We start from the raw sequence: 21,471 nt of genomic DNA on the forward strand, positions 1-21,471 counted from the left end.
ACTCCAAATGTAGAATTAGTCCAGGAACTGAAATTTTTCACTTCGCAATTTTTACAGAATGGATCGATTTGCTTAAAAATTTGACAATAAGTAGTGGATAGTCCAAGGATCAAAATCTATATGATGCCGAAAGACGCTTTTACCATGGGGTGGTTGCCATCTCATCTCGAGGGTGGAATTTTTTTTTTATATTTTGACCACAAATGCTGGTAAAAATATTAATTATAAGCAAAAAATGTTCATTATACATTTTTTTGATAAAATTAATAGTTTTCGATTTATTAGTTATCGAAGCTGTTAGTTTTATATCGGAAAGATTACCAGGTAACGGTAGTTCTCGCCAGTGGCGCAGAAATACACCCCCCTACACGCGACACTTATATATACGAAATTTTCAATTTTCTAAATCTGACTGAATTGAAAATTTTGCCACCTCCCATCTTCAAGTTTAAAAAAAGACTTACCCATTCATATGTCAACCATCCATTTTGGTCCAAGGGTGTCGATTTTACGGCCCTTCCTATTTAGGGTCTGTTTTTCGTTCTGGTCCCCAAAACTCCCAAAAACTTTGAAACTTTAAGTCCGACTTTTGCGGCTTCTAACAGTACTGATCATTACCTTTCCAACGCATGTCTAATTTTGAACATTACCAGAGAACGGCAGTTCTCGCCAGTGGCGCACACCCACACCACCCTACACGTGACACTATATATACACAAAATTTTCGATTTTCTAAATCTGACTGAATTGAAAATTAGGCCAACTCCCATCTTAAAGTTCAGAAAAGACTCACCCATTTATATGTCAACCATCGATTTTGGTCCAAGGGTGTAGATTTTACGGCCCTTCCTATTTAGGGACTCTTTTTCGTTTTCGTCACCAAAACTCCCAAAAAGTTTAAAAATTTGTCCAACCTTTGCGGCTTCTAATAGAACTGATCATTGCCTTTCCAACGCATGTCTAATTTTGAAAATCGGTTATACCATTCAAAAGTTATAGAGCTTAGAAATGTGACTCAATTTTTATTTAAAAACGGGAAAATGTTTGTGGATATGTATGTATGTGTGTTTGAAAGTTAAACCGATTTGATATTTTTCTCTGTTTAAAGAGGGGGTCAGGGCCGATTTAGAACCGGTGTAGTTTGTTACTTTTGACGACCCATAAGCCAGCTATAGGACTTGGTAAGTACAAAACGGCATATTTTTGGGGGTATATATATTCGGATCACGAAGAGGCAGGAGAACTGCAAATACATCAAATCAATAGTGTTGACTTAAGCTTTCAAATGGTGTCTAAGCCGTCAGGATCAGACATATACACGGCTCAGTATAGCCGAAAAACTGAAAAACTAAACTTTGAAAATTTTGGTTTTTCGACAATTACTTAACATTTCAACGTACGAATTGCTCCAATAACTTAGCGTTTGTAGAAGGACTCAAGACGAATCTAACGATGTATACCTCATATCCGGGAAAATTCGAATTTTTAGGTTATAGGCTTCATAAATATGATAAAATCTATTTCCTGTGGGAACAACGGTTTCGAAAGCTCAATAATTCCTGTAATAGCTTCAGTTATCATACTTGACCTTAGATCCATCAGATACTACTGGTTAATACGTTTCAAACTCATGTTTACTGATCAAAATCGGTTAAGCCGTTTAGAAGTTATTAAGATACAAAAGTATAATCCAATTAACGATTATTCCCCAAATGGTTTATGTAGTTGTAGTGGTTACGACGCTAAATTTGATCTGGCAACGGGCAATCCGACTTCATTTACCGGCCATCTCAATATATTTTTTTTTTCAATCTATTTCGAATAGAAAAAAATCTAGTATACATTCGATGGACACTAGATCATTTGGCAGATAATGCAACAAAGGTGACAATTTATAAAGCTTGACGTGTAATAGAGGAACATTGCATTCAACTTCATACATTTAATTTGTAAATACCTTTGAAAAACTCATGATACAAGAATAAAAAACCGCTAAACGCCGTAAAAATGAGTGGCGCATAAAATATTCCAGCTACAAAATATCTGATATGAATGTTACGTGGCGCGAAAATGGATTTTCATTTGATGCAAAACAAAATTTTAGTTTTAGTTTAAAATATTTTTCCATAATATTTGCTAAATTTGAAGTAAACGCGCCACAAAAGAGTTTCAAAATTCAAACTGTATCAAAGTTACTCTTTTGTGGCGCGTTTACTTCAAATTTAGCAAATATTATGGAAAAATATTTTAAAATAAAACTAAAATTTTGTTTTGCATCAAATGAAAATCCATTTTCGCGCCACGTAACATTCATATCAGATATTTTGTAGCTGGAATATTTTATGCGCCCCTCATTTTTACGGCGTTTAGCGGTTTTTTATTCTTGTTAAGTTATATCGGCGATTTTTTGTGTTTTCTGCGTTATTCGATTAATTTTTAGATTTTTAGTCTGCTTTTATATAAAAAGCAGTTGTTTTTAGAACTCTTTAGCGTCTTATTAATATAATATAATATTTATGAATTACCGTTGAGGGTCGACATGATCAACCAAAAAAGAAGATGTATTTGGTGACTTTTCTAGTGACTTTCTTGGGTGTGAATCTGTCTTTTTAGTTTACTCCTCTTGGTTAAAAAATAAACCATGGTGCTTTAAAATATTTAAGGCACTGCAGTTAAAAGTGAATTGTCAAATTGTGAAACGTCAAAATATTTATATTTCATTTATTAACATTAGATAATATTAATAGTACAACTTGTGCAATCTGAAAAAGGTGATTTAAAAGGTTTTTTAAAATTTAATTTAAACTGTATTATTGCATTTTTAACACGTTTGTAGAAAAAAACTATTAAAATTTGTTAGAATATACAACAATAAAAGTAAGATGTTATTCTATGGGTGTTATGATTTACGTATTGACAGTATAGGCAGTTTTGATGTAATGTCAAGAAAAATATAAAAATGGAATGTCAGTCAAGTTCAAGTAAAAGTTTTTTCCACCTACCTCTACCGAAAGTATACTTTTACGGACCTGATTGTAGGGAGCAAAGTTGTACTTTTCCTCCCTAGGGAGGAAAAGTAAAAGTGACGTCATGGTATTTCATTCATAAAATATAACTTATTGACGCCCCGTACAATATCTATTTTCTATTACGTAAGTATCTACATTTTAACGTTTATTTATAAAACACCCTGTATTTTGCAGAATGGTAAAAAACAGTAAATTGTTATTTTGATTTAACAATGTTTACATTAATAATTTGACTTATATTTGACAGTTGACAGTTATATTGTACCTACTTGTTAGTTTTAATTTTAATAAATTTTGTTGGTTAGTTACATAAATAAATTAAGTAAAAATGAAAAATAACTTGTTATTAATTTGAGGAAGGTGAAAAACCATATGTATAACATGGGAGTAAAGTGCCTTCTTCTCCCGTGAATGATTACTGCCCTCCGCTACGCGTCGGGCAGTAAACTTCATTCTCGGGAGGAAAAGTAGCACTTTCCTCCCTTGTTATACAAATAGCTATTGTAGATATTGTCCTGTAATTGAGAATGAATAAATTATAATTGTTGATATATAAAACGTTTGTAGAAAAAATATTGTATGATATACGTGGTAAAAAGTACATTTTTAAGGCACTCATGTGAATTGCAGAATTGCAAACTTTCACATGCGTGCCTTAAAATTGTACTTTAACACTTATATCATAAATAACTATTAAATAATTATTACAAAATAATGTCACATTTGACGTTATATTTTTATGCAGTCACGGAGTTCCACCAAACCTACTTCATTCAACGTATCTTGTTGAGGTTGCTAAATCCTTATTGGTTAATTGATAATTATAAAATGTTTATTAAGAATAAAATTGTAAAATAAAACAGTTGTAACGTCCATAATTTAATTTCTATTCTATAGTTAAGTATAATCATTGCCTTATAGGTTATATATTTGTCTAAACTTTAACCACGGATGTAAACAGAATATGACATTACTCAGAATGAGGTAGTCAACTGTGCAGAAAAGAACTTTCCGGCACAGAAACGTCAGTTTTCTGCACGTCAAATATCTTACAATGTAAGAATAGTATATTGTGCAACAAGTGCAGAAAGATACTAATTTCTCACGAGTTTGAAAAGTTGCGGTACGAGCGCAAGCGAGTGCCGCAATTCAAACGAGTGAGAAATTATCTTTCTGCACGTGTTTCACACTATACTTTTTCTACAAGCACAGTTTTTCCTAAAAATAAAAATCACAATTTCCAAACGACGATTAATTATAATAGGTACCTATGTGATAAATTTTAAACTGTATTTAATTAATACCTACTAATCAATTTAAATTCCTTATACCTAAATAAATTACACAGAAATCAGTTAAAAAATTAATGCACTGCCTTAATTTGTTTAAATTTAAACAATTATTACACATTAGTGACATTATATTTATGCAGTCACGGATTTACACAAAACCTACTTCATTCGACGTCTCTTGCACAGGTTGCTAAATCCCTTGGTTATTTGATAATTATAAAATGTTTAATAAGAATAAAATTGTAAAATAAAACAGTTGTAACATCCATAATTTAGTTTCTATGCTATCTTCTTCTTCTTTAAGTTCCATCTTCTATCGAAGGTTAGAAATCATCATGGCAATGCGGACCCTGTTGACTGCCGCTCTAATTATCTCTGCACTACTGCATTCGAACCATTCCCGTAAGTTCTTAAGCCAGGATGTTCTTCGTCTTCCCACATTTCGCTTTCCTCGGATTTTGCCTTGCATAATAAGTTGTAATAATGAGTATTTTTGCCCTCTCATCACATTAGTGACATTATATTTATGCAGTCATGGATTTACACAAAACCTACTTCATTCGACGTCTCTTGCACAGGTTGCTAAATCCTTATTGGTTATTTGATAATTATAAAATGTTTAATAAGAATAAAATTGTAAAATAAAACAGTTGTAACATCCATAATTTAGTTTCTATACTATAGTTAAATATAATAATTGTCTTATAGGTTATATATTTGTCTAAAGTTTAACCACGGATGTAAACAGAATATAACGTTACTCAGAATGCGGTAGTCCACGGATGTAAACAGAATATAACGTTACTCAGAATGAGGTAGTCAACTGTGCAGAAAAGAACTTTGCGGCACAGAAACGTCACTTTGCGGCACAGAAACGTCACTTTTCTGCACACTAATGTCAAATATCTTATACTGTGAGAAAATATCAAGTTTGCTAACATAAAACCGTGCAGAAAAGTGCACTTTGAATAGTGGTTGTAGAAAAAATATCAAGTTTGTAACATAAAACTATGCAGAAAAGTGCATTTTGAATAGTGGTTGTAGAAAAATGAATTTGTTTCTACTCTTTTTATGGTGAGATCTGCCTTTGTGCCTATACAGTACAATTTTTTAGGTACACCATTATATATGGCCCCTGAACTGATAGATGAACAACCATACGATTATACAGCAGATCTGTGGTCATTGGGATGCATTATTTATGAACTTCTGATGGGCTCCCCACCATTTTGCACTCCGTCAATTCTACATCTGATAAGGCTTATTAGGCATGAACAAATTCAATGGCCAACATTTTTGTCAGACAGCTGCATCTCTTTCCTAAAGGTAAATATATGTCCGTTATTTATTTCCTTATCTTTATATTACTGCCTATATTAATTTAAATGTACTTATATGTAACATAGGGATTGCTGCAAAAGAATCCTACGAAAAGACTGAAATGGGACGAAATTTTAGATCATCCTTTTGTAAAGGATCACATCAACATAACTGAAAATACGTCACCTGAATCTCTAACAGTACCTCTCTCTCCAAGTGTTTTGCATGCCAAAGAACAACAACGCAGGGAGAGTATGAAAAATAAAGCTACCAGGTATGTCCTCATAATTATCAAATTATTCTCCAAGTTTCTACTTTACTACATAACTCTTGCTCCAATAAAAAGTTGTCACTGTTTATTATATATAATGCATCGTTTTTTATAGAATTCCAGCGAAAAGTAACGAACACAGCTCAGCTAGTAAACCAGTAACATCAAAAACCAGCAAAAATTCTCAAGAAAATTCAGCAGATGCTTTGAAAAAGTCTTCGAACCAGGACTCGCAAAACAACAATGTATTAGAAGACTCAACTAAAAGTCGTACAAGTAATATCAATGTGAAAGACAGTTCATTGGAAAGCAGCTTTCAAAATATAAATCTGAATACCAGTAAGTCGAAAAATGCTGACGGAGAAAGCCAGAGAAGTCAAGAGAAAAGTAAGATTTTTGTGGACTTTTATTCTAATAACCTACAATAATCTGTCTCTCTTAAGCGATCACTCCTAGTGGAGTATTGGGCGCATCTGCGTTTCTTGGCCGGTTGTGTAAGACGGCTGATGGCCAGCTCACCGCATCTTCGTTCTGTGTATTCTCTGGTTCATCTTTGTACAAGTTCCTTCCATTCTCCTCTGTTTCTGGCTTTGTTTTTCACTTCCTTCTATCGTAAGCCGATTCTCTGTTTACTGTTTTGTTCTAGGTATTATCTGGTAGATTATTAGGATCTTTCCGTAACATGTGGCCAATTTATTTCCAATTCTTCTGCTTAATTGTTATTATACTGGTTTGTTTTGATCCTTTCCATAGTTGTACATTCATTATTTTATTAGGTCAGTAAATTTGTAGGATCATTCTTAAGGACCTATTTATAAAAATATGTAGCCTCTTTTTTGTGCTTTCGCCGTGCTTCCAAGTTTCTGCTCCGTAGAGTAATAAGGTTTTGATTCAGGTATTGAATACATTGATTTTTGTTGCTTTGATATTTCGCTTGTTTGCCAGATTTTATTTAAGAGGAAAGGAACATTTTGACGCCTGTCAAAATTTTCAATGTATTTTAAATGTGGTAGTCATTTTTCTTCGAATCCTGCGAAAACTAATAAGTATTTTTGAAAAAATTAAACGCAGAATGAAAGATTACTTTATTACCGAGGGCCGAAAGTCCCTTAGAATGAATAAAAAGTTTCTTTTGAATGAGATATTTGAAATTAAAATCTCACAAGTTCTCAGGGACTTTCGGCCCTCGCTAATAACGTAATCTTTCATTTAAAATACTTATTAGTTTTTTCAGGATTCGAAAAAAATTAATCCCATTTGAATAGCATTGGAGCAGAAACTACGTACCCATCCCCTTAACGCATTGAAGGCGAATTGGGCCTTCTTTATTCTTGCTTGTATGTCTTTCGTGCATCCTCCTTTTCTTTCCATGATTGATCCCGAATAAGTGACTTTCTCTACATACTTCTTCAATTTCTTTACCTTTTATTTTTATTTCGTTAATTTGCGGATTATCGTTTTTTAACATTTTTTTGTTCTCTGCATTTATCTGGAGACCAGTCGTGTCGGAGTAATGTGTTGGTTTATCAATTTTTGTTTGCATGTGAGTTCTGTGTTCTGTTAACAGGCAGACGTCGGTCGTTAGCAAATCCAAGATCTTCAAGCTGATTAAAGAGGCTCCATCTAATGCCAGCCCATACATTCTTTTAATGTTTCTATTACCAGAGAACGGCAGTTCTCGCCAGTGGCGCACACCAACACCCCCCTACACGCGACACTATATATACACGAAATTTTCGATTTTCTAAATCTGACTGATTTGAAAGATGGGCCAAGTCCCATCTTAAAGTTCAGGAAAAGACTCACCCATTCATATGTCAACCATCCATTTTGGTCCAAGGGTGTGGATTTTACGGCCCTTTCTATTTAGGGTCTGTTTTTCGTTCTCGTCTCCAAAACTCCCAAAAACTTCAAACATTTAAGTCCGACCTTTGCGGCTTCTAATAGTACTGATGATTACCTTTCCAACGCATGTCTAATTTTGAAAATCGATTATACCATTAAAAAGTTATCGAGCTCAGAAGTATGACTCAATTTTTATTTAAAAAAGGGAAAATGTTTGTGGATATGTATGTACCTATGTATGTATGTATGTATGTATGTATGTGTGTTTAAAAGTTAAACCGATTTGAATTTTTTTTTCTGTGTTTGAAGAGGGGGTCTGGGCCGATTCAGAACCGGTGTAGTTTGTGACTTTTGACCACCCATAAGCCAGCTAGAGGACTTGGTAGGTACAAAACGGCATATTTTTTGGGGGTATATTCAAGGGGAGAGTTTCAAAATTCAAACTGTATCAAAGTTACTCTTTTGTGGCGCGTTTACTTCAAATTTAGCAAATATTATGGAAAAATATTTTAAAATAAAACTAGAATTTTGTTTCACATCAAAATGAAAATACATTTTCGCGCCACGTAATATTCATATCAGATCTTTTGTAGCCGGAATATTGTATGCGCCACTCATTTTTAAGGCGTTTAGCGGTTTTTTTATTCTTGTATGTTTTACAAGGCCCTATATCTAACCTGGAAGCTTTTTAACACGTTATAAAGTATTCTAGATAAATTACTTTCTAGAAACAGACAATTGGTAAAGTTAGTATCTTTTTGTCTTTTTAGGCCCACTGAAAACGTTCAGTTTCATTGAAGACAACCAACCGATCGAAACCGAAGAATGGATAGTTTTTTTAACGCGAACGATACAGGAGGTGATCAACGGTGAAATGATCTCGCTTACCCAATCTACGCAGACTAACGTTTTGGTGTCGCCATTACGAAATCCGAATGCCAGTCCAAAGGTGTTGAGCTTCGTGGCAAGACTATTGTCTATACCTTTCGTTGTAAAGGGAGTATCTACAGATTGTTTACTGCAGATTAGGAAGGTAAGATTGAAATTTTATTTTGGGTGGTTTAGGATATACCTACACTAATCACAAAAATATCGCATAAATGTATTAAAAGTCTAGAAGTTTTATATGGTGGTTGGCGTAGTTACCCCCTATGATGGGGTTGATTAAGTAGAACACTATTTACCAGACATATATTTATTTGCCAACACTAGATATACCAGTAACGAGTTGGTGGACGAAAGTCTATATTCTAACTATATTGATGGTTAAATAATGAATGATGAATAATGAATTATGCTGCTGCTAGTGCTACCCAAGTGTCCCTGGCAAACATATTTGAATCGTATGGTCTCTCAATGCACGTTGATTCTCCTACAAGGATTATAAAAACTACATCTACCATAATCGATTATATTGTCTCAGATTTCTCACCCCTTGATGTCTGCTCTACAGTTATTAATGCGGGACTATCTGATCATGAAGCAGTGTATACGAAGTTTAACATCTTCAGCAAACCCTCCTCAAAAACCCGACGTTTAGGTAGGATTTTTTCCGCCCAGAATTTTCGTAAATTCCAAAATTTATGCTTAACTTCTGAGTGGCAATTTCCTTCTATAGACGTGGACTATAATTTCCATGTTTTTCTAGATAAGCTTCTCCACATCTTCAATAAGGCATTTCCTTTAATTCCTATTAGGCCAAAACATCGGAAACCTTGGGTTACGAAAGGTATTCGCATATCAGCTAAGAATATGCGTTCACTACTATACATCAAGAAATTTACTACCAATGTTGCTGTCACTGAATATATCATGAAGTACAGGACAACATATCTAAAACTTGTCAGGTCAGCTAAAAAAGCCTATTATCAAAATCGTTTGGGAAGCTCTAAAAGTGTTGCAAAAGAGACTTGGTCTATAATAAACGATCTTCGAAATAAAACTCACACAGCTCAATAATTTTCCCTTCCAAATCCTGAAAGTCTAAACGACTACTTCGTTAATGTGAGTAAAAATATAACATCAACAATTTTGCCGCAACAAGATCCCATTTCCTATCTTCTTAATTCAAGACAGGTCTCGAATTCATTATTTTTACGACCAGTCGATAACTCTGAACTTATCCAAACAATCAATTGTATCAAAAGCAAATCATCCTGTAGTACTGATGGACTATCTATAAAATTTTTCTCTAATCTCACAGAAAATGTGTTGGAAATCCTCCTCTCACTAATTAATGATTCCTTCGAAAACGGTAAATTTCCAGAGTGCCTAAAGACAGCCATTATTATTCCTCTTCATAAGGGTGGCGAAAAATCTGATGCCTGCAACTATAGACCTATTGCCTTACTACCGGTACTCTCCAAAATTATTGAGAGACTCATTAAAACTCGACTTATGTCCTTTATCGTTGATAACAACATTTTATCACAAAATCAGTTCGGCTTTTTAACAAATAAATGTACCACTGATGCCATGTTTTCTGTACTACATGAGGTTTACCAAGCACTAAACAATAATCTTTATACTGCCACTGTTTTCTGCGACTATGCCAAAGCTTTTGATTGTGTAAATCACGACATCTTGATTACAAAACTAAATTTCTATGGAATTCGAGGTATTTCTTTGAATTGGTTCCAATCCTACTTGAATAATCGGAAACAACTAGTTAGAGCAAATGATACTGGCTCTCGTCTCAAAAACATCGTATGTGGAGTACCACAAGGTTTAGTATTGGGTCCTATACTGTTCCTTATCTTTATAAATGACATCACTAATTTAAAAATCAATGGGAAAATTTTTCTTTTTGCTGATGATACCAGTATCACTTGGAGCAACTCAACTATTGCATCTCTTCATGAAACTATAACTTCGGATCTACTGACGATAAAGACCTGGTCTGACTCTAATTTACTCTCTTTTAACGTAAATAAAACAGTAGCATTATCCTATAAAGGAGCTCTTCAACCTTTGCCACTTCATAACAGCCAGATCAGTACCGTTGATTCTGTAAAATTTCTTGGTATTTTTTTTAGACAGCAACCTCAAATGGTCACTTCATATCGATTCGTTAAGTAAGAAACTCGCCTCAGCTTGCTATGCAATACGATCTGTCTCAAGGGAACTCAATTTAGCATCTTCTAAAATAACATATTTTTCGTTGTTCGAGTCTCATCTTCGATATGGTCTTCCTTTTTGGGGTTCTAGTACAGCTGCTCAATTTGATGTCATTTTTAGATTGCAAAAAAGAGCAATAAGATATTTGTTTGGCCTCAGAAGATCTACACATTGCAGAAGTTACTTCAGAGATCACGAAATTTTAACACTTCCATCTTTATATATTCTAGAAACGGTTTGTTTAATTCGTAAACACCTTCATGTCTTTCCATCAAGGCCCAATCATCTTTACTCCACCAGAAATTCAATCTTTGATATTTATTTACCGATTCCATCCACTGAGTTAGTAAAGAAATCTATATTATATTCCGCAAAGAAACTGTACAATCATCTTCCGTTACAACTTAAATCTGCAACATCTTTCCCTAAGTTCCGAAAAATGACAAAAGCCTATCTATCCAAAAGACCATATTATTCAATAGAAGAATTTCTTAATGAATAACTAAGAAAATTGGGTTCCATGCGCAGTAGCATAAACTTGTCAGTTCCTTATGTTGTACATATTTTATTTTATTTGTTGTATGTTCAATTTGCAATTTATATATATTTTGCAATAAATTTTTTTTTGTCTTGGCCTTTATATCTTATACTGTACATTATTGACGATTTATCTAATCTTAGTAAATTGTAGTTGTTATTTGTTATTTATATTATGTTTTTCTTTTGACTGTATGTAAGCTTTGTCCATAAAATTGTAAAAATTTTCAGTGACAATAAGGCATATTTCTATTCTCTATTCTATTCTAATGATCTCCCGTTTATTTTCTCTGTATCTATAAATAAATCGTAATTGTTTTGTTATGGTTTCATACTTAAATGTGGCCATGAAATACTAATAATACCAAATTGCTGACTACGTTGTTTTTCAAAACGAGTGGTGTACATTGCAAAATCAATGTCATCTATTTATTTTACTATAAACAATAATGTTTGTGTAATACCTTTAAAAATTAAATCGATATAGATTAATCTCTTTTGTTTTGATGCTAATGTAAATCCTGTATAATTAGTATCTTCTAAATTTCTTTCGAAATGCCAAGGAATGAACCGTAGGAATACTCAACAGTGATTTGTTCCAGTAAAATGAAAAATCAAAGACAAACAGCGCAAAAAAAATTAAAAATTATTCAACAAAAATGAAAAATACAAATCTATGGAATAAGAAATTTCAAGGGCAAATTGAACATTTTAGTGTCTGGTATTACCACTTCTGGCTCTAATAACGTCACCCATTCTCTGTGGAAGGTTTCTTATCAGACCTACTCCAAATCCAAATTTTCCCATTTGTCCGCTAAAGCATTTTTCAGTTCATCAAGGTTATATGGAGAGACGATACGAGCTCTTATGCGTCTTTCTAGGTAGTCCCGACATTGTTCAATTGTGTTTAGGTCTGGGCTGACTGCTGGCTAATCGAGAACTTGAATACCAACCTCTTAAAGATATTGGATTGTTATTCTAGCAGCGTGCTGGTGAACGTTGTCTTGCATAAGAATGCAATTACAGTCAAACCTGCCATATCCGGATCAATGTGGCGACAGACCGATCCGGATATGACAAAATCCGGATATCAAGACCACTACTTCTTTTATAGTCTCTGAAACGTCTTCTCCTTCATACATTCCAGTAATCAACGCCAAAGCTGTCAATAACTTTCGTCGATAGACACGTTTTATAGATTCTATATATAATACATTATTTCGCCATTTTTAAGTTCTTCTTTTAGTGCGTTGTCCAACAGCAGGACTCCCTTTCTCGGTAGATTTCGGTAGATCCGGACGATGCAGAACCGTCCGGATATGGGGAGGTCCGGATATGACAGGTCCGGATATGGCAGGTTGTACTGTATCTTCAATAATTGGAACAAAAGGCACGACATTTTCTTCAAAAACCTCTCTTATATACCGATCATATGTCAGGGACCCTCTGCGCAACACTGTTAATTCTGTGTGCCTTGCAAAGAAGATGCCTCCCCATATCATAATCAAGCCACCTCCAAAATTTTTGGCTGCTCTTACACTGAGTAAATCGCTCACTGGCGCGTCTGTAAACTCGAATACTAGTGCAGTCACTGAAGGTTTTCACCTCCGATTTCGCTGAACCTCCATCGATTTTCATGAAAATTGGTGAGTAATTAGAGGATACCTCAAGGAACAAAGGTGACATGATGCCAACTTGCGCTTTTACCCTGGGGGTGGATGCCACCCCCTCTCGGGGGTGAAAATTATTTTATTAAAAATAATACCATAAGTCGATAGAGCGACAAATTATAAGCAAAATTTGTTATATAAAGTTATTAAAATAAATCAACACTTTTTTAGTTATTAAAGACCAAAGATTTTATTTTTTTCGTAAAAAAATGCATGTTTTAAATCGGTTTTTCGCGTATAAATCAAACACTGTAGCCTTTTACAAAAAAGTTATTATTACTGAAATTGAAGATAATAAAAAATTTAATACATTCCTCACACAAAGAACTAAACTAATGTTAGTTCAAAGTGAGTTATTGGCAATTGGATGTGTATTTATTTCGACGAGTACTCAAATCTAAGTATTCAAGCTTAAATAACGGGAAAACGATGCAATGTATAAAATATTCCTGCTAAACATTTATCAAAGTACTTCGGAATACCTATCAAATGAGCTTCAGAACAAGGTAATAGCGTCAAAATTAAGCAAGTTATAATGTAAATAAAAGAACAGTTTCGAATTTTTTAGGAAAAAGTGAAAAAGTAAACATACGCCATTTCCACAAAAATTAAAATTTATAGTAATACTTACAAGAACTTCTTTATATTAGCATAATTAATGTTTTTGATAATTTTGACCGGTTTAGAGTGCATATTTTTGAAAAAGAGATATAATTTAAAAAATCATAATTTTTAAAATTATTGTAATTCTCATATTCTTTTGATAACAACTCCAAAAATACTCAATTTACGTAAAAAATTATATATAACCAAATTTTAGTTTTTTCTGTGCCAAATATTTTACCTGTTTTACTATTTCTATAGGGTAAAAAATAACCGAGATAGAAACGTTTAAATCTTAAATTTTGCTGTGGGAACCATGCAACCGGGGTAATTTAACCTTTTATTTTTAAAAAGTAAGGGGTTTAAAAGATTAGGTTTAACGTGCTTAAATATCACTTGGAATTAACTTTCAAACAGTTTTTAGATGAACCTCATATCGTAAACACGAACGGAGTTATTGAAAAAAACAATAACATTTTTTGGAAAAATTTTTAAAAGATAAATTTTGAAAAAAATTTGGAGCAAAAATTTTAACGCTATCAACATGTTCGGGGGCTCATTTGATAGATATTTTTAAGTACTTTGACAAATGTTGGATAAGTTTATGTTACAAAATGCATCAATTTCCCGTTATTTCAGCTTGAATACTTGAGTTTTTTACTCGCCGAAAAAAATATACATTCAATTACCTATAACTCACTTTTAGTTAACATTAAAGGTTTTTCTAGTAAGAGATTTATTTCGTTTTTTATTAGCTTTAATTTTGATAATAATAACTTTACTTTTTGAGTTATTGAAGAAAACTTGGTTAAAAACATGCATTTTTCTGAAGAAAAATTAAAATCTTTGATCTTTAATAACTCAAAAAGTTTTGATTTATTTTAATAACTTTATATAACAAATTTTGCGTGAAATTTGTCCCTCTATCGAATTATGGGGTTAATTTTAATAAAATAATTTTCACCCCCGAGAAGGGGTGGCATCCACCCCCAGCGTAAAAACGCAAGTTGGCACCATGTCACCTTTGTTCCTTGAGATATCCTCGGACCACTCACCAATTTTCATGCAAATCGATGGAGGTTCAACGAAATCGGAGGTAACAGCTCATATCCACCTTCAGTGACTCCACTATACGTCTGTCGGATCCACAAAGTGCAAATGTTGACTCATCGGTAAAAATAATATTAGCCCAGTCGTTAATATCCCAATCGGCATGTTCTCGTGCGAACCTTAAACGTACCATACGGTGTGCAAGAGCGGATCCAGGGAGGGGGCCATGGCCCCCTCCGAGAATTTAGAATATAATAAATTTAAATATTTGCAGTTCAAATGTTTTTAATTTCAAACACATATATATGTACAAAACAGGGGATAAATACGTTTTCTGGACTAGAATTGAAAAAAAGAAGTAACGGAGAAGCTTCAAGAATGACTTTTGGGTTTTTTATAAATCAAAATGTTGATAATTTTACAGAGTGCCATTTGTTAGAACGATCTTGACAGCCATCAAAATCGTATAAATTTCCATATTCTATACACACAAAGAATAAAAAAGAAGTGAAGCGTTACTTGGGTCACTAGCACTTAAAACAAAGGAGTTGGTTGGTATTTTCGCACAGTCAAAAGGAATTGTTTTACAAATATTGCGATTCATTTCTCTAATGAAAAATATGGTCACAATAACGGGATGACAGCGCAAAGCCTTGTCACGAAACCTTTTAACATCTTTCGCCAAACTCATGAGCAAAGACGGAGTCATATAAACCCATGAAAAAACATCATACCACAAGGAGTGCGTTCAGGTTGAGCTGGATTTTCTAAAAAGTTATCGCAACCCTCAAAAGTCAGTCATTAACCAGATAGACTCTCATCTATAGTATTCTTCGGTCGACAAAATATTCCTCTAAGAGACCATCGTGATGATGGCCTTATGCCTCTGGACGAAGATGCTGGACCTAGACATGAGGGGAATTGCTGTGGTACTAAGGCAAAACCCGATATGTCAAAAATTATCGATTTTTCGTTTTTAATGCCAATATGTACATTGAGCGATGAAGAATGTGATGACAAAACCCTACATGGCTGTAACCATCCATGTAACCAGTAGATAATAAAATTGTTTCCGATATGTCCACTATTACAACAACACCGCGAACTTTTAAACTCATCTGCTGCAAAATCACGTTTTTTGACATATCGGGTTTTGCCTTGGCACCACAGTTTAAAATCGCATCAGGAGATAAGACTCTTAAATAACATCTATCCACAGCATCTTCCTGAGCAACATGCATTAGTAGCAGCAGTCAAAATCAATTAATAACATGTTGTGGTGAAAAAATAATTGAACAAATAATATTTGACGAAACGACTGACGTATCCCACGTGGAACAGCTTTCTCTAAATTTGGGATACATACACAATAACAACTTCCGTGAAGACTTTGTCAAATTCATTGACGCTTATGAGAACCTAAAAATAATTAGTGAAAATCAAGAAAGAGGGAAAGAACAAGGCCTGGCAGGAGAAGCATTGGAAAAAATAGTATTTTGTTGAAAGAACTGCACTTGGATCCGAAGAAATGTGCAGGAATCGGTAATATGGCAGTAATGGTGAGTTTTAAGGCACTTCTCAAAGTGTGTGAAAAGTGACTTAAAACTCACCATTGTAACCCTAATTTTTAAAAATTACCTCCCCCCCCCGTACTTCTGGTACTCCTCCCCAAAAAAAGTTTATGGCCCCTCCCGAAAATCGGTCCTGGATCCGCCCCTGACGGTGTGCCCTCGTCAACGGTGTAGCAGCTGCAGAAATTCTGGCTCTAATTCCAAATTCCCGTAATCTGTTTCTAACCGAATTGACACGAACATTACGGGCTGTGGAGAGATCATTTAGCAGTTGTCTAGCTGTAACAGGATGTGTACGCAAAGTCTGTAGACGTAAATAACGGTCATCTGGGGTCTTCATGACCTGGGGCGTCCTAAAACTGGCCTTCTTGTGTAACTTCCAGCTTATCTATACCTTCTTAAAGCTCTTGAAACCATGGATTGGTGGATTTCCAGAACATCAGCAACATATTGCTGCGATCGTTCATTTCCAATTAAAGCTACGATTTGGAGTGTTATTCTTTGGGGTTTGGACTTTTATTTCTTCTTCCTTATTCCTTATTCGACGGATTCGCTCGTGTGTGGGGACCTAATTTTTTTTATTAACTCCATTCAGTACAGCAATCTGCCCATAGGCGTTAAGCATTTGTTTTCTTAAAAAATATAGACAAGTAGAGAGTTACTACTGTGATTAACCTCTTTACAATTCTAAAATTAAAATGTTATTAGTCTGAATATACTTGATTACGTTTAATTGGTCAATCGGACGGCAGTTGCCGTTTTAGTCTAATTAAACCTTCAAAGACGTCACGCACATTTAATTGTCTGACAAACGCAAGGATGCACTAGCACTCGTTCACAGTATTTTACACTAAAATATTGTATGGCTGCTTTCGCGGATTCTAGGTGGATGTCGTGCTGAATCACCTCGTTGGATACATAATATGGCGCATTGACTATTGCACGCAACACGTTATTTTGGAATCTCTGTAAAATGTTTGTATTGGAGGCGCTAGCAGTGCCCCATAGCTGAATCCCATAAGTCCATATGGGCTTTAGGATGGACTTGTAGAGTAAAATTTTGTTATCCAAAGATACTTCTGAATTGCGTCCAATGAGCCAATATATATTTCTCAATTTAAGTCAAAGTTGTTTTGGTTTGTTGAAAATATGTTTTTTCCAAATTAAACAGACGGTGCACAGTGTTCAAAATTGGTCAAAACGTGATCGAAACTAAATTTGTTTAAACTGTAAAAGTGATCCGGCTGAAAACTTGGAATATTTGAGGTATTATACCGTATAACGAGTATATTATAACAGGGGTCGTTTTTTTAGTTTTCATCCCTTCATTAGGGGGTGAATTACTTAAAAAATATCGTTATACAGGGTGTTTCATTAAGAATATCCAATGTGATTTGTAGATTCTAGGCCTCAAAATATTAGGATTTAACCCAAATCACTTAAATAAAATGTGGCTCGTTACAGAGTTACAGGGTGTTTAATTTAAAAATTTAAAAAATATTTTGCTCATTGGTTTAAAACTATTTGACGTATCCTTTTCATACTTGGCAAAAAGTGTGGGTACTGTACACCCTATAAAATTATGTTAAACAATCGTTTCTGCCTATTACCAGAGGCGTACGACAGGGGACAGTGAATGGTTGAGCCTTCCCAAATTCTACGCTACTCGCGGAAATGCTATTTTAGCACAATTTTTCGATTCTACAATACTATCTATGTAAATAACATATACTTCATTCGCAACGATAAAGTCATCAGTTTTCGAGATATTTGAAGTTAAACATGTAACGGCACAGATATTTAATTAATGTACGCTTAATTAATTGTGCCGCTTAATTTTAAACTTCAAGTATCTCTATTATCAATTATTTTATCTTTAAGGCTGAAGAGTATATTATTCATTATTAATGATAAAATCATAAGTTTTCTCGAGATATTTTAAAATTAAGCGACACAATACATTATTCAAAATATCTGTGCCGTTACTTGTTTAAGTTCAAATATCTCGAAAACGAATAATTTTATCGTTAGGTGTGAGGAGTATGCCATTTACATAGCGAGTATTGGAGAATCGAAAAATTGCGCTAAAATGGAAATTCCGCCAGTGGAGTAGGAATTGGAAAGGGTCAACCCCTCACTGTCCCCTATGTCGTACGCCTCTGGGACTAACTAGAAACGGATATTTAACATAATTTCATAGGGTGTATAGTACCTACACTGTCTGTCAAGTATGAGAAGGATACGTAGAATAGTTTTAAAATACTGAGCATAGTTTTTAAATTTTTAAATAACACACTCTGTAACTCTGTAAGGAGCCATATTTTATTTAAGTGATTTTGGTTAAATCTTAATATTTCGAGGTCTAGAATCTACAACTCAGAGATTGGACAGAGACTAAGAAATACTCAATACTTTTAGAAAAAAAAAACACAGTATTATTGGTACACCCGGTATACAATGACATCTTACCCGTCTAGCAACAATATTATTACGGAGATATTGTTAAAGAATAAGGCTATAACATATTAAATAACTTAAATCGGACAAGAGGTTTAGGAAATTCGAGACATCAAAAATGTCCCATTTTACAGGTGGTGCGTTAATTTTGCTGCTTAGTGTATTAATATACACGGATTATGCGACAGATTATGACGGAAGCTCGAAACAAATGAGAAGCGTTAAAAAACCCTATAACGAATCTGCGCGTAGAGCTAACAATTTTTGATGAATTCACGCACATTTACATTTACTCCAAATCCCAACATTTTCCCCAATCGCGCCTAAAGAAATATAACTTCAATAAATTGTTAATATAGATGTTTATAAAACTATTGTACAATATATTCTCTATTAAGGTGATACAGTAGCAATCAACAGGTAGCCAAAACGCGTTCCAAGATTGCGGCTGTAATTTTGAATATTTTTTCGAGATATTTGGCACACGTATTCGTAATATAATAAAGAATGGCGGCACAGAGCCCAATTTGAAAAATATATTAATATGTAGAAATTACTCTGTAATTAAATACAATATTAAAAAAACGAGCCTGTACCGCCATTAAGAAGAACAAAAAAATACACTTTCTTCAAATAAACTTTTTTATCCGATGCCTAGATTGTGTGTCATTTTGGAACTACTAATGAAATAAAAAAATTTAGTAGTTCCAAAATGACACAACATCTAGGCATCGGATAAAAAAGTTTATTTGAAGGAAGTGTATTTTTTGTTCTTCTTAATGGCGGTACAGGCTCGTTTTTTTAATATTGTATTTAATTAGAGAGTAATTTCCACATATTAATATATTTTTCAAATTGGGCTCTGTACCGCCATTATTTATTATATTACGAATACGTGTGCCAAATATCTCGAAAAAATATTCAAAATTACAGCCGCAATCTTGGAACGCGTTTTCGCTACCTGTTGATAGCTACTGTTTCCTCTTAAGCAAAAACATTACTTCATCAAAACTAAAATCTCTTTTCGCAACCCCAACAAATATCATGTGTTTGACATACATGTAAGCGAGCTCGCATACCGAAAGCAATATCCTACATCGCATGCGGCATGCATTGCGAAAAGATACGCATTGAGTGTCACATCTGGTTTTCGGTGAATCTTCGGTGACTTTCGTTGGAATTTCGTTCACCGAAAACCAGATGTGACACTAAGTGCGTATCTTTCCGCAATGTATGTTATGCGATGTAGGGATATTGCTTTGGTTTGCGAACTCCCTAAACAATACGTACGAATGCAATTAATTCAGACTAAACGCGCGCAGCGCTCGATGCAATGCGCCATGTACTCAGTTGCGCAGTTTTCCGCAGTTTGTGATATATATTTTTTTATTCCTTACATTGTAATCTTTCATCTAGTGAAGGATTTAACGTGGCCCAAGATGGCACAATAAACGTAATACGCTGTCAAACATTAATTTTATCAAAAATTGTATAGGTTTTTAGACAGCCGATTATATCAAAATTATAATCACCTTTCCCTGAAACTAACTATATCATTTTAATCTTTAAAGTATTTATTTTTATCTCCAATAATTACTTTTACATTAGCTATCCACATAAATGAAGTAATAATCAAAGTAAAAGGCATATTCTGAGGATTTAAATTTGATGTATAAAATTATATTGAATTTTGTACTTTTGATCATTAATACATCTGGCCCTAACAAACTTAAAAAATCAATTTTTGCTGAAAAGTTGCATCATGAGTAGTACAAACAAACCACTTAATTTCGGCATTCTCAGATTTATTTTTTTTTTTTTTGACTTTCGATCACGTTTCCTTCAATTTTGAACACTGTGGTGGTACAAGTGCATACCGAGATATTTAGCGTCCTCGGATTCAGGAATTAGATAATTATCAATATGTACAGGGGCATGTTTCTCTACGTAGCGTGAATGTTACATGTAATGGTTTAGTTCCATTAGGTTTGATTGCAACTGTAGTTGTACTAGATGTTGGAATGTCCGCTGTGTATAAGAGATATAGAATTGGGCCGAGGGCGCTGCCTTGCGGGATGTCTGAGTGAATAGGATATATCTTAGTCTGCTCGGTATGAAGCTCGGTGTGAAGCACGACAAGGAAGTGTCTTTTTCTATGTAGTATTTTAAGAGCTGGAACTATGGGGTCTATCTATGGGAACCTAATGGACAATTTTCATTTTTAGGTATACCTGGAAGTAAAACTCGTTCCAAACTTGGTATACGCCACCAAGCTTCTCTTACGCGAATGCCGAACCGATTTATCCTCAGACACCGCCTCTCCCATCAATTCTCCTTCGCCATTATCAGCCGAAGTATACAAGAGAAGTGCAGATTTGACAGAAGAAGATTTCCAAACGCTGGAGTACATATTTATACTTGTTGACCATCTCATTCATCTCGACGACGACTTTTTGATCCAATTCTGTGATGCAGTTGTTATTTTGTCGATTTACTTGTTGATGAAGCTCTTCGTTTCTTTCACCTGTAAGTGTTAATTATTTTTATGAGAAGAAAAAAATATAAAAAGGTACCCTCCGTTAAGATACGCAAAATAGTCTCATTCCCAGAATTAAGTTTTTTCATTAAAAAAAATGACGTTTTTGGGGTAGAAAGAGATGGTGGCCTAAAATTGCGCTGATTATTTCATTCATAGGAGATTCTGACCAA

The 21,471-nt window shown here is 34.1% G+C and overlaps 1 protein-coding gene across 5 annotated transcripts in view; it reads left to right on the top strand.

Moving 5' to 3' along the window:
- Positions 1-21,471, top strand: part of LOC114328149 (serine/threonine-protein kinase fused) — a 50,188-nt gene that overhangs the window by 18,132 nt on the left and 10,585 nt on the right. For all 5 annotated transcript variants that reach the window (XM_050649573.1, XM_028276929.2, XM_050649572.1 and 2 more), the window contains 5 exons: positions 5,436-5,647; positions 5,728-5,915; positions 6,028-6,299; positions 8,528-8,790; positions 20,988-21,288. In XM_050649573.1, the coding sequence (XP_050505530.1) occupies positions 5,436-5,647; positions 5,728-5,915; positions 6,028-6,299; positions 8,528-8,790; positions 20,988-21,288 (1,236 nt within the window). The remainder of the gene's footprint in view (positions 1-5,435; positions 5,648-5,727; positions 5,916-6,027; positions 6,300-8,527; positions 8,791-20,987; positions 21,289-21,471) is intronic.

The sequence above is a fragment of the Diabrotica virgifera genome, chromosome 4 (genome assembly GCF_917563875.1).
Source record: "Diabrotica virgifera virgifera chromosome 4, PGI_DIABVI_V3a".
Classification (NCBI taxonomy): domain Eukaryota; kingdom Metazoa; phylum Arthropoda; class Insecta; order Coleoptera; family Chrysomelidae; genus Diabrotica; species Diabrotica virgifera.